Raw genomic sequence first — 15,052 nt, 5'->3', positions numbered from 1 at the left:
CATATAGCTCAAATAACATTTCTTGTCTGTTGTCAAGGAAGTGGATTACGGGTGGTGACCTATTCATGTTGACCAATGTTAAAAAATACAGCATAGTTATTAGAGCTGTGGCAAAAACTTCCATGGTCACCAAGTGAATATTTGTATTAGCTATGAAAATTATTCTGATGCTTTCATTGCAGTCTCCATTTGTCAGGTGTAGATTAATGCAAGCCTCTTATTAAGGAAAGCACACAAGAACAGAACGGCACCATGAAGCTCCGATTAAGTTCGTTGGAACAGGACTATAGGCATGGGATTTCTGGGATGACATTTATCTACACAATTGTCTGAGGATTCTTATCTAGCACAACACTTTATATGCTAGTCAAGGAAAATTTAGTATCTTGCTGATGCAGTTTTGGTAGCTGAAGACCTACAGATGCATGACGTAGGTGTCCTTAGATTTGTTCCTGTACTACCACCACACCATATTCTTCTCCTGCCATATTTGCCCCATGAATAGGATTCCTGTTGTCCTGTGCAGTTTGTTGTCCTGTGGAGCTGGTTACCTTCCTAACCTACCACTTTCATCATTTGTGTATGCATATCTTGGTGCAGAGTGGTACAGAGCACTGTGGCATCTCTCTTGTATTATTTGGATTGTCATTCTCCCCAAAGATACCATACTGTGTTTTGGTTTTTAGTGGTAAGAAAAGAAATAGAATATTTTAAAAAGTGAAAAACTTCAGGATGCATAAGTGGTGAAAAGAAAATTTCAGGGACAGGTTACTGACTATACTTCCATATTGCTTCCATACTGAAATAAGCAGCAAGCATAAAAGGAAAGTGAAGCGCAGCTTGTCTTATACTTTGAATTTCTGGTATTTGTAGATCCTAAGTTGTTTCTACAACAGACGTGAAACTGTTTCTGAAGTTGGAATAAATGTTGGTATTTCATGTGCTTGCCTTAGAGGATGAAAATAGAATTACTTACTCAAAGTAGGCAATAATCATCTGATGCTACTCAGATCAGATTGTGCTGAATACCATAGTTTTGACCTAGTTCTAATGAAATTGTCACCATAGTGGATCATTTGATCATTAAAAATAGCAGGGAATAATTCACTAAGTAGCTATAGAAACATATTGCTAGTACATTGCCTTGCAAAAGGTAAATTACTAGTTGATCGGTTATTTTTGAAGCTCAACATGTTTAGCAATTTGGTGACTTTAACTACAATCTATTATAGTGCATACTATGGATCTGTTTTAAACTAGAATTGTCAATCACTGCATTTGAGCCTTTAGAAGACCCTCTCGTATATTTATGCTTGCAAGTTTTTTCAAGTATGTAAGTCCAGTAAAAGCAATTAGCAGAAACCAAAGAAACATTGTTTCAAGAAAACAGTGTGTATGTTCAGCAATAAAACACACAAAGAAAATTTGCTAGCTTTAAATCCCTGTTGCAAAGCAAGAAACAAAATGCTTGAAAGTTGCTACTGGGATTCACAGGACAGTAAAACAAAAATAAGCACCCAGTGCCCATTGACTTGGTGAGTCTTAGTAATTTCTTCTGACTTGAGGAAACCAAAATAGTTTGTTTTCCACCAGATCTCTTGTAAGGATGTGTGTCGATATTTTTAAGCGTATGTGTCAGTATGTGACGTGTTCTTCATGGATCCCTTGCGTGAGCCTCTCATCTTCTCAGTAGTTTTCCCCTGTGTTTTTACAGTAGTAGTATTTTTGCTTTGCATTGCTTCTTTTTGTCGGTCAATGGTATTACACTTTGTATTCCTAATCTATTCCTTTGTATTTTCTGTTTCTTCTATTGTTTTCAAATTCTTTTTCTGTTTCCTAATATATCCTGTATGTTTCTATACTTTCTGTCATCTTTTGAGCTGCTTTGTCGTCATTAGCTACACTTTTGATGTTTTTATACCCACTGCTAGTACTCTGGAAGAATCCATTAGATGTGTGTTTAGCAGAACAGGTGAGGGTAGGGTCTAAGAAGGATAATTTCCTGCATCATGAGAGTTGATTTGAAGCTCTTGGAGGCTGAGCAAATACATTCCATTCTCTTTCCCTTGCCATTGGATGCTCCAAAGGTTGGGTGTGCGTGTTGTTTTTAAAAGCAGTTTCTAGACTTCTCTCTGGTAAAGTGGAGAGCACGTCAGGTAAACAGAGATTATTCACTTCCCGTATACATTATGGGGTGACTTTTACCACAAAACCACTTGCCTTTACAGATACTGCTTGCAGTGAGAGACAGATGTAAACCAACACCACGCTGTGGGATTGCCTTAAGTAATAGCTGTGTGAGATGAGATCATTCAATGTGTACTGTACAGAGTGTCAAGACCTTAACCTAAATATAAACAGGTTACCAGTCAACAGTCTGGTTGTATCTTGGCTTTTCAAAGCCCCAAGAAAGGAAAGGCAACAGTGTGGTCAGTAAGAGAGACAGTTGTCATAAGTAACATTTCACATTTATGTTTAGAAGTTAGAGAATTTGGGTTGCAACTAGAATTCGTGGAGATTCATCACTGTTTTTCCTCACTATGACAGTGAGGGCTTTCCTTTCATGAAGAAAAAGTAGGAAGTGTTTAGAACTGGAAATTTTCCCAGAAAAACTTCATCTTTCTCTGGTCCCATAAAATGGAAGTATTATGTCATTGTGTACCTCCAACCAAGGACTTCCTAGTTGCTACACAAACACATAGGATATCTGTTTTGTTTTCTGTCTATGGCTGTGTTTTCTAACACTTCAGATAATTAAATACAATTTTCCCTCAGGTTCCTACCCCACTGTGTTAGCTACACCAGTGGTATTCAATACACAACTTTGTCATTATTTAATGTGCTGCTTTATTAGTCATACATGCCCTGGCATTCTCTTACATACATGAGAGTCCTTTAACAACTTAGTTCCTACACTTACACAGCCATGCATGTACCTCTGATGAAGTGAGTTGAGTTAGCCAGGCATTAGTACAGAAATACAGATTTCAGTATTTTACCATGTAATAAGAGCTCCAGGGTGTGACTCTGGGAACATCATCAGGCTACCACTGATTGTTAACAGGGAAGAAAGAGATAAATCCTAATGATGTCTGCTCATTAAAGTTCATGTTTCACCTTTTGTGAAAGCATTGCATGAATTGTAGTGCTTTGGTCATCAGCTAATTTTTGTATGACCGTATTCCATCTGCGTTTGAAGTTTTTGTAACTTCAGCTGAAAAATTAATTCCTTCATACCTGTCTGTTAAAAAATAACAGTTTGCTTCCAAGTTCCACTTCTGCAACAGGTGCATTTCAGTAGAATTACTGTGTGCTAAATGGAATGTGCTTAGGGGCACACAAGGGGAAAGATCAGTGTATGAACCTATGTTTTTGCTACAGCAGTTTACTCCATTTGCTGGTGTTGCCTCTAGCAATCAGAATATTCATTCTTCTGTTTCATACAGCTCTGGGGAATTCTTAGGGCATTATGCGTTTGTGTGAGCCTTTCAGAAGGACTAATATTGTCCTAAATTGAAGCCTGCTATGCAGCTGACACTGGTATAGCAAATTATGAACAACTACTCTATGTGATATCTGTGTAAGAGTCATTTGTTGGGACTGAGAAAACCATCTACTCATCATTTATAAGATATATAAGCACATCATTATTTGATAAACATTTTAATACTACTCATTGATTCTTTCTTCCCTTGGTTTGTAAAGATGTACTTTAAAGTTCTAAAGCTGTATTTGGGGGCAATTGGTATTGCAGAATGGTAGACTCTGCTTTTATGTAGTCACAGTTGACACAGCCTTACTTGTGTAAGGTTTGCAGTAAGATAAAAATGGCAAATAAAAGTAAAGTCTGAAGATTATGATCAAACACTAGCAGCAGAACCATGCTAACCCTATTTTATGCCTTAACTGTAGTCCCTAAAGAGGTCTTTCTTCAGAAAGGTCTAAAGAAGGATGGGACATCCAATCTACTGCATATCAAAGCACTGCATCTTACAGAAAAACTGAATATTATGCAACAGAACTAGGGAAATTCAGAAAGGGAAGTGGGATTATATAAAGCAGAATTCAGTATGTATTTCTTTCAGGATCCTTTTTTTTCGTGTGGGACTGAACATGTTTTTAGTATCTGTATTATTTTTAAACCACATTTCCTATTAAGAGAAGTTTGCACAAGTATTCTTTTTTTTTATTTGATGACTTGGTTTTTTTAGACTTAGCTACAGTTGGCTTTCCATGTGGGAAATTGAGGGGAGACAGCTAGGTGGGATTTGAGTGGGACAGGGATAAAAAGAACACAGTGCAGACTCCTTCCTACCTCACTGCAAAGATTTTAGGTTTACTGTGTTTACTTTAAATTAAGTTTAGGTCGTTTTGGAAACTGGCCACACCACTTTTCACCAGTTTGCTCAGAAATACAAACCTCTACAGAAATTCTGAAAACATGGCCAATACTCATTTACACTTAGCTTTGTTCACAGCTTGTTTGTGTACACTGAAAATCAATTCCATTTACCGTGCTGCTCCATGTTAGCAAAGAGGGCACTTGTGTGAGTTATTTTGGCAGCTCTGTGAGATGGGGAAAATCCTGCTACAGCAACCTTAAAAATTGGCATATGGGGAGTTGAAAGTCAAGCAAGTTGTATGCATTTTCAAAAGGGTAGAAAAAGGCTTTTCCCTTTCAAATCTTGTTTTCCAGCACATGGTCAAAATTTGTGCTAGTTTGGGGTATTCTCATCAGCCACTTCAGTGTTTTGCTAAACAAACAAACAAACAAAAAAACTTCAACGCCCCCAAAACCACACTAAATCCCAACAACAGTGTGGAGGGTAGCCCTACCCAATTCCAGAATAGCCGGGCTCCAAAGAACAGGCTCCAAAGAGATAAATCTTCTTAAATAGTTTGCCTGATTAGCCTTAATCATAGACAGTGGTTAAAGCTTTATTTTCACTTCCACCACCACTGTATGTGTATGAGAGATCCTAACTTAAAGGAAAATACATATTTTTTTTGCATTAAACCTGAAAGCTTTAGGGTTGAAATGATGTAAATGTTTGTGGTTACTATCATACCTGGATACAGTCAGCCATGCGGTATCTTCTTTCCATGTGGCTGCACGCAGTGAAAATATTTGCATATGAAATACGGCTGCTAAGCCTTGCTTTTATAGCTGTGGTTACACTGAAATCCCCCAACAAACTTTATGTTAAACAACAAACTTTGCAGAGTTTCTTGAGGTTTTTCCCTTCCCTCTTCTACTGTAATCTGTCTCTTTCTCCATATAGATTAAAATTAAACAGTCACATTGTTTGCTGGCTGGATGGTAACAAGTCATCTTTGCTGGTTCTAGTGTGGCACTTTTATCAGCACCAGTAATTACTTCTGTTTCAACATGTTTGGGTTTGTTTTCGAAACTTCACTCTTGGAGTGTTTCTGGTGTCATCCCTTCTCCTCGGCAGTGCATTTCAGAGGCACTGTGCTCCTCAGGGACTTCTATGCTTACAAGGTCTCACAGGCAGACTCCTTCTAAACACAGGGTTAATTAATGTGCTAGTGAACATTAATTCAGCATCTTCCTATATCAGTGTTGCATGCTGAGTTTGGGAGGAGTTACTGTGCAGTCTGATAAATACAGCAATCTCATTTTTAACCTCAGAAAGGGAAATGAGTGTTAGAAGATGGATGAAGGCGGTAGCTTTCCTACCTTTGCCTATGCCTTAATGCCTTCTGTTATTTAATTCAGCTATACACTAAACAGGTTAAAGTTACAGAAATTCGTCTTACAGAATTATTCCTGAGAAAATGCTACTTTATCACCTGATTACTTCCAAGAAAAGTCAGACTTCAAAGATGCTGGAAAACATCTAGTACCTCGTGGCTGGGGGGAGGGTGTGTGTTTGAAGTGCTTGCCCCATGCTTCTTCATGTTGAAGGTGCTTCAAGACCTCACTCACTGAAAGTAAATTCCAGTAAGTTTCAATGGGCTGTCTTCGTTAGGTGATGTAGATCTGGGAAATTAATTACAGCATCACAGAATTGCCTAGGTTGGAAGGGACCTTTAAGATCATCTAGTCCAACCATAAAAAAAAAAAAAAACCCCAAAAAAAAAAAAAAACCCCAAAAAAAAAAAAAAACCCCAAAAAAAAAAAAAAACCCCAAAAAAAAAAAAAAAAAAGAAAATACCACACAAAACAGACACACCAACACTAAACCATATTCCCAAGCACCATGTCAATTCGTCTTTTGAATATCTCCAGGGATGGTGCCTCAACCACTTCCCTGGGCAGCCTATTCCAATGCTTGATGACCCTTTCAGTGAAGAAATTTTTACTAATATCCAATCTAAACCTCCCCTGGTGCAACTTGAGGCCATTTCCCCTTGTCCTATCTCCTGTGACTTGGGAGACAGGACCGACCCCGCTTCTCTACACCCCCCTTCAGGTAGTTACAGAGCGCAATAACGTCTCTCCTCAGCCTCCTCTTCTTCAGACTGAACAACCCCAGCTCCCTCAGCCTCTCCTCATAAGATTTATTCTCCAGACCCCTCACCAGCTCTGTTGCCCTTCTCTGGACCTGCTCCAGCACCTCAATGTCTTTTTTGTGGTGAGGGACCCAAAACTGAACACAGTACTCGAGGAGAGGCCTCACCGGTGCCGAGGACAGGGGGACGATCACCTCTTGGGTCCTACTCACCACACTGTTCCTGGTACAGGCCAGGATGCTGTTGGCCTTCTTGGCGGCCTGAGCACACTGCTGGCTCATGTTCAGCCGACAGTCAACCAACACCCCCGGGTCCTTTTCTGCCAGGCAGCTCTCCAGCCATTCCTCCCCAAGCCTGTAGCGCTGCCTGGGGTTGTTTTGAACCACGTGCAGGACCGGGCACTTGGCCTTATTGAAACTCATCCTGTTGGTCTCAAGCCATCCATCCAGCCTGTTGAGACCTCTCTGCAGAGCCTCTCTACCCTCCAGCAGGTCGACACTGACACCCAACTTGGTGTCGTCTGTGAACTTACTGAGGGTGCACTCGATCCCCTCATCCAGATCATTGATAAAGATGGTAAAGAGAATTAAGGCTGAATGTTGAGCTGCCTGCTCGTGGTGACAGGGTCTATAACTTATTAAAGAAGGTTATTGGTTAACACAACTTTGATTTGTTTATTAAGGTTAGGAGTCTCACTTCTTCACCTGATTTCTCTATGGGAGAGGCATGTAGGAAAGCAGAGAGCCAGTCAGTCTACTCCCATGATCCTGCCACTGCTGTTTATTTTGAAGTGTGGACAAACAGTACCTTTGAACCAAGCTCTCTTTCCAGGGCACCATTAGCACCTCCATAGTCTGGCAGCTTCCCTGAATCTAGCCGTGGTCTTGGACCTTGTCATAGGTGGTAGAAAGGGCATTAAAAATTAGTGCTTCTTTCTTAGTGCTGACTGGGAAACAAAAGGCTTCCTCCACATCTGGTCATGGTACAGATCGCAAGCGTGCTGCGAGGTGGTGGCAGCTTCTCCTGACGTCAAGGGAGGGCTACTGCCAGCAGCTCATTACACACGCATCGCCTCAGTAATGCACCTTCTGCCTGTCACTATAGCAACCCCCTGGAAAATTACCTCAGCAGCCAGTAAAATTCATTTTTACGAAACTAATTACAGGTATAATTAACTTTTTAAAGTTGGTCTGTACTATAAATTTACTCAGACCCATGTGGTTTGATTATTATTTTTTTTAAAGTAATTTTATGCGATTCTCCCTTTTTTTGTTCCTTTATATAATGCCTAGCTGAGTAGGTACCGTTTGGGTGAGAGGCCATATAGCTACAGTGTCTTATCGAAGTAAGAAATTTCTTAGCCGGTGATAAAAATAAACGCAGAGTGCCATGTGGTTGAGACCTAAACGTCTTGCACAGTTGCTGCTGCCCGTGCAACTGAGTTCCCCATGATAAGGCTGGTGGTTACCCACTTCTGGACTAGCCCTCAGGACAGCTGCCAGGGTATTTCCAATATCCATGTCATTATTATGATTTTAAATTTTTGAAGTTAATAAACTGAGGAAACATCTGGTTTGGGCAGTTGTTGGCAGCACTCTTCGTGGAAGTTCGTGTTTATGACAAGTCTTGTGGTTTGTTTGCAAGGGTGCATGTGTAGCCCTTTCTAGAATATGCTGAAGAGTTAGTTGCATTGCAACGGCTGAGTGCAATATTTGTGCATACATTTTGAGTTAGGTGCTTATCCTAAAATAATATCCTCTGTGCATATCTCTTACATGCTTAATTTTTTTTATATGTGCAAAGGATTTGTTTGCCCAGGTGAGCAGTGTATTCGTCAGTACTTTGTTTAGGGCTGCATTAGATAAGTGCTTTAAAGCCATGGTGACTAATAAACAGATATACAAAAAAGCAATAAAAATCTTAATTTTCTTTCACTCCTCACCCATCTGAATTGTGTGACTCAAGACATTTCACATAGTGCTGGCTTCATAAGTCCTTTTCTGGTTGCAGATAAGCCAGTGGAGGAAGTAACTCCACCCTGCTTTCCTGCTGGAGTGTATGGACTTCCCACACCCCAGGCTCTATCCATCAAATAGCTTAATTTGAACAATTTTAATAGGTTTTCTTCGCTGTGCCAAATCATTTTGACAGAAATGTGTTATCAAGCCATTGCACAAGCGAAAGAGCTGGCAGCTGAGGCTGGGCAGACGTGCAGCTAGAGTGGGGCTTGAGCCAGCACAGTTGAAGGTGGAAAAGAACTGGCATTAGCTAGCACGTTTTGATGTTTTCATTTAAAGTTGCTGCTTGCTAAATTAATTTAAAAGCAAGTAAGTTTTAGTTTAATATGCTGTAGGATACTTAAACTATATGCGTGCATCCCTGCATTCCCCTGATGTTCAGAGAATTTCTTTTCATGTGGGAAAATAAAAATTAAATTTCAAACACTTTTGTTATGAGGAAGATTTTAAAAATTAGGACTTCATTGTGACAAAGAACAAAACAATGATAAACCAAATGAATGAAATTCTAAATTTCAATGTCACAGGAACAACTATAGTAGGAATACTTGAAAATTGTGTATGTTGGTAGTATGTCTTTAAATATTAATGGTACTCCAGTTGTCTTTTTGCTTTATGTAAATAGTCGCCTGTTCATTTATGTGTCCCCTCTCAGCATCTTAAACAAGGAGTCAACCCAACAAATCATTTATTAAAAAAATCAAACTGTTACCCCACATGCAAAAATCTATTCTTTTGCTTTAAGAAGAGAAAATGTGTTGGGTTTTTTCTATGTAATACTGTGGACATAGAAGTGTATGCAATTCATATAAAAGTCATGATAATGCGTTGAGTGCAAATGTGCAGATTTGCTTCCACTGGCATTGTAGGAAGAGTGCACATGAAGGAAGAGAGACAATTTATTTCTGCAATACATCAAAAATCTTCAGATGTGATATAAAGCAGTGGGTACAATGGAAAAGAAAGACCCTGATGTCAGTCACAATGATACATGTTCTTCTTGTACATATCCTAAAGATAATAGATTTTTTTGATGAATTTTGTTGCTTTGTTTTAGAGGCTACTTGAATTTTAACAGACACTTAAAGAGTTTTTAATGATTTTAGAGTATCTTGAAGGGAACTTCGCATTGCTGCTGCAGGCAAAGCTTTCAGTCTGATTTTCAGAAAAATGTTTAATCCTTTTGAAGTTGATAGCAGAATGTGAAGTTACGTATTCTCATACGGTAACAAGAAGTGTAACTGATCTGCAGAACCGTTAAAGTCAGTAGCAGAAAATACCTACTCCTTTGCTTCAGAGCAACCACGCACAAACTTCATTAAAATCTGAATTCCAGCACAAGTAATTCTTCAGCAGAAACATCTCTGTTAAAGGCAAAATAATTCAAAACTTCAAAGAAAATTTTCTTTATTTCTATTGAAAGAGAATTTCATTGACTATTTGCTGTATGTTCACAGCTTGAAAGGAGCAATAATGAAAGATTTAAAAGTAAGGTAGCAGGAAAAGTGGTAGGGGCTAAATGTCATTATTTAAAAAATGCAGGATGTATTCTAAATTGCTTTTGTCAAACTGGATTCTGGTTATGATTTGTCAGTATCACAAAGATTTTATTTTTAAAGGATTTTGTGCATGCTATCTGATTCTTTTTTCTCTGAGGTATTCTTAATGTTTTTGACACAGTTTTCTTGACTCTGAGTTTGCATGTATGTTTTAGGATACTTCTTAGAGAGCCCAACATCCTTTGATCTGTTAGAGGAAGGAATCTTGGGACAGAAATAGGGCTCCATAAGATCGTATAAGGTCTCTTCTATGGACTGTAGAGGCTTTGTAAGATGCTACAGGTGAAATGAGTCAGAGGGCTGCTGTTTAGTAATTGAATGAGCAGAACTTGAGCAGAACCGAAAGAGGATGAGGAAAACCTAAGTATTTTTTAAGGAGATAGATGAATGCCTCTGGAGCTTGATGACATCAATGATTTGTGTTAGGGCGAAAAAAAATACTCATCTGCCTGTTTAATGTTCTCCAGTAACGCAAATGAGATTTAACTATTTAATAACATCCTTTTGCATTATTGCCTTTTTAAAATCAGCCAGATGTGCATTTCAGCACATTAGCAGTGCATGGAGTATGCTGGTGGTGCAGAGGTGCGATAACCAGCCTCACATTGGAGACCACAGCTGAAGCTTGCCCAAGGAATGCAACAAGACAAATGTATAAATGGGCCACCTACTAGTTTATTCAGTTAAAATTCTGCTGTTGTGAATACCACTATAGCATGTAATGACCCAGAATGACCCTTCCAAAATACAGTCACCAAACATAACCTATTTTTTGGGGGGGTGAGAGGGAAAAAGGAGCTGGTTCACAGTCTCTATAAGTTTCTTACTGTGGTAGTTACCAATTTTGTTCACATACACTTCCCCCTCCGCCCCTCAACAATTCAGTAATGTGCTTATCCATTCAGCTTTTTTGTGTAAAACACCTGAGGGCAGATGAAGTTCTCAGAGTCTCAAGCCTTTTCCTTATTGGCAGAAACTAATCAGTGTTCTCAGAAAATATTTTCGGAGTAGTAGTTTCTGAACTACATGAGATATATTGTGTGATTCAATACATCTTTTATAACTATGAGTGACTTTCTCACATTCAGTGCTTGCTCTTGGATTAATCTTTCATGAATAAAATTGTCGTGAGGGAGATTTTATTATGCTTTTGACTCCCTCCCAGACCTAACAAATCAATTCTTATGTATTTTTGCTGTAAGGTAAAAATCAAATTGCTTTGTTTCTGTCATTGTTCAGGATAATTTTCTCTCCGTTTCATACAGAAATCTTTTAGAGCATATAGAAGAAGTCTTATTTATTTCTTGTGTGGGTTTATTTTAGAAGAGCACTTTCTAATAGCTACAAGGAAAAGAACATGTTCAGAGTTTAGGGATAGTTGATCATCATTCAATAAATTACAAGACCGTTGCTCTCCTCTCCTAGAGTGGAGATTCCTAGAGTGAACGAGGGGATCCATAGGTTAATTTATCTTCTCAGTGGTTAACTCTAGGTCATTCTTGTGCTAGGAGGTAACCAAGGAATGCCCAAGGACTCAATTTCCTGAAGCAGTCTTTTTCTCCAGGGGATGGGGCCTCAACCACCCCAGGCATCTACCATCCGGAGAGCCCAAGCTTCCTGGTGCACTGATTTCATGTGATGTCTAGCTCCTGGACCTAAACAGGCTAATGCAGACACACACATCTTTTTTGAAGTATCTTTTTTATGAGAATTCATTAAAACCTCCAGCACACCGGTGCTTTATGGTTGAAACCCATCATTAAGCAATCACAGAAGAGTTTTGTGTTGTAGTTAATGAACCTTTACAAGCAATTTTATAACCATTTGGGGTTCTTTGCTAACCAACTGGAGAGTATTTAATGAACTGCAGACTTATTAACTTAATCAGAAGTGTGAATGTAGGACTTTCAGGTTCCAGAGATCCCACTAAATAACCAGTGCTGCCTTCTGGTAACAAGGTCCAGAGAGTTTTTTTTAATTTGTCAGTGGATGGGTTTTTTCCTTTTTTTCAATTTAATCTCCAGACAGTACCATTTATCCTCCTATCATTTTATAACTGATAATGTTCTATTCTATAGGAATGTTCTTTGGGAAGTTCATGTTTTTCTGTCCATGTATTTGTGCAGAATGAATATAGTAAAATATGTTACGCATTCAAATAAATCTGCAATTTTATATTTTTCACGTTATATTGTCTCTAAATTGCCTAGAATTATTCAATTGAAAACATTTAATATTTGGTGAATTTACCTATTAAAAACAACAAACTTGTATGAAAATAACCAGAATAATTATGCTACCCTTCTGTAGAATTCTCTTGAAGCTATGAAAGTGTGCAGGAAGGGAGGATGGAGCACACTTTTATACTTTGTCCCCTGTTTTATGCCGATAATGCTCTTTTTTCTGTTGTACTTTTTCCTACCCCACAGCCCATTTCCATTCCCAAGTCTTCCTTTCTCTTTTCCTCGGTGGGATGATGGTGTCACTGTCTTGCATTCCTGTTGTTTCTCCCTGTTTGTAGCTATCTTAATGACTTGGACCGCATAGCAGATTCCACCTATCTGCCAACTCAGCAAGATGTGCTCAGAGTTCGAGTCCCAACAACGGGGATCATTGAATATCCATTCGACTTACAAAGCGTCATTTTCAGGTAGAAAAAAAAAAAGTTTTAACACCCACTTGCTTTGTTTCTTTTGTCTCCTTTCACATTAGTAATGCCATGTGTAGGATATCAGTTAAAAGTACATGAAAAGCAATTACTCTATGTTTTTAAAATTTGAGCTTGATCAATATATTTTAATCTAATTGTCCACATCTGAGAAAGAGTGGATGTTAAAGATGTCAAAATGATAACAGACAATTAGGTTCGTCATTTTCTGAAAGTAGTTATTACTCAAAGAAAACCTGCAATTTGTCTTTTCAATAATACATAATCAAAGTTTCACTATGAATAATAATCTGAAATAATCACCTGTAATTCAAGTAAATTATGGAATACAAAGTTACAACTTGTGTACTTGATTTTTAAAGAGAAATTACTCTTGTTTAGGGAGAATTCATCCTAATTGAGTGCAAAACAGTTGTTTAAAAAATACGCAATTGCAAGTTGGACGCCTGTGTTTAGGTACACTGAGACATGGGATGAAGTGCAAGCAAATTAGAGTTTTGATTTTGGCTCTTAAAACTTATACTAGATACGTGTTGTGTTCTATTTGTCCTCTTAAAATGGGGCAGCTTTAACAAGTTGGAAATTTTGTCTCTGGTGATTTGTGGGCGAAAAGAGCAAACCACCAAGTCTAGTCTGTTCACATCTGTTTCTGCTGAATAGAGCAGATTCGACACATCGCCAAATCATGGCTTGTGAGACCTTTGTATCTCAGAAATCTGAGAGTTTTGAGATCCACAATAATTCTAATACAGAAAACACATCAGACTTAAAAGCAAATATGATTAACTGTATACTTACAGCAGATTCCATTAAACATCAGTGGAAAAAATCATTAAGGAAAATGAAACCAAACTGTGTTTTCAACTAAATTCTTGAATTTTGTCATTTTGTGTGTGCTTATGTCTTTATCTGTTAAGGCATTCATGAAGTTAATGTAGGTATTAATTTTGCAGAATGGTGGATGTAGGAGGCCAGCGATCAGAAAGAAGAAAATGGATACATTGCTTTGAAAATGTCACATCTATCATGTTCCTAGTAGCTCTTAGTGAATATGATCAAGTGCTTGTGGAGTCAGACAATGAGGTAAGCAAGCATAAGCAAAAAGCACCAGTTTTAAATTAAAAACAACTTCACTTGCCTGGTTCCATATGTTTTCCAAATGCGTTTACCAGCAGTCATATGTAACTGCACCCAATGGAGTGAAAAACACTCAGGAGGGGAGGAGGGAATCAGTTTCCAAGGATGGCAAAGCTGACCTACTGCATAGAGGATTCAAAGAAACCTATGTGTTTTGTGTTGAAGGGGAATACAGTTGGATACAGAGAAATGTTCTTAGTGTAGCTGTTTGTGCAGTTAGTGTTATATAGCAGAGCCACAAAAAATGGAAATGAAGACAAAATTTATAAATTCTGAGCTAGAACAGACCCTGAAGTAATAAACGTCATTCCTTTGACTTAAAGCATGGGATGTGTATTGTATTTTTATTTCAAAAAATAACAGAAGTAGGAGAGTGGATGAGCTGAAGGGGCAAATTGCACTAGTAGTGATTTAATATCAGGGGTTTTTTGTCTTTCCTGAGGATTATTTTAGGTTTTTAATCAAACTTCTGTGAGTTACTCACTGGCACTGTGCAGTGAGTGTCCTATGCAAGTCTTCTAACACATATTTACAAAAGTTAGATGAGAAAAAGAAAACATTGGAATGTTCTTCATGGCTGCATACATGTTGATTTCACTGTTTAAAAGAATGGTTGACATAACAGGGTAAAACAGGTATCCCTGGATATTCATGTTGCTATGCTGAACTTTTTTCAGGATTCACTTTTTAATGAAGTCTAGGAGCTCTGAAAGCTTTTACATTTATAGTCTTTCCCTAAAAGAAAATTATTGTTATGTTAGTTTTATAATCAAGTATATTATTCAAAGCTGAATTTGCAAAAATAATTATGTAATCTGCACCAGCTTCATCTCTTGTAGATTTGGAAGCTAGACATGTGTACATAAAAAGAGGACTCAGTCAGACTTGGCTCATTTCAAGCCAAGCCAGAAATGTCTGGTTCTATCTTTTTCTGTTTGCATTATTCTTTTGTAGCCACAAAGTCAACACAAAAGTGCTAAGCATTTTAATTATACAAGTGAAAACAAAATATATTGGAAATCACAGAAAGAAAAACTAGTTGTGATGATTTTCAAATGCTGTTCTAACTATCCAAAATAAACTTCCAAACTTCCTGATGTTAGCTGCTTATCACTATTGTTTCATATTGCCTTGCTCATAAGGAGAAGTTCTCATAGGAACTGTCTCAATGGTAGAGGTCTACCAGATGCTGG

General features: G+C 38.2%; 1 protein-coding gene across 1 annotated transcript in view; it reads left to right on the top strand.

Moving 5' to 3' along the window:
• Window positions 1-15,052, top strand: part of GNAQ (guanine nucleotide binding protein (G protein), q polypeptide) — a 129,745-nt gene that overhangs the window by 92,805 nt on the left and 21,888 nt on the right. Inside the window, exons 4-5 of the mRNA XM_014942660.1 lie at window positions 12,576-12,704; window positions 13,676-13,805. Coding sequence (XP_014798146.1) covers window positions 12,576-12,704; window positions 13,676-13,805 — 259 coding nt within the window. The remainder of the gene's footprint in view (window positions 1-12,575; window positions 12,705-13,675; window positions 13,806-15,052) is intronic.

Source organism: Calidris pugnax, unplaced genomic scaffold, assembly GCF_001431845.1.
Source record: "Calidris pugnax isolate Ruff unplaced genomic scaffold, ASM143184v1 scaffold109, whole genome shotgun sequence".
Lineage (NCBI taxonomy): Eukaryota > Metazoa > Chordata > Aves > Charadriiformes > Scolopacidae > Calidris > Calidris pugnax.
This window is presented reverse-complemented; position numbering and strand designations above follow the sequence as displayed.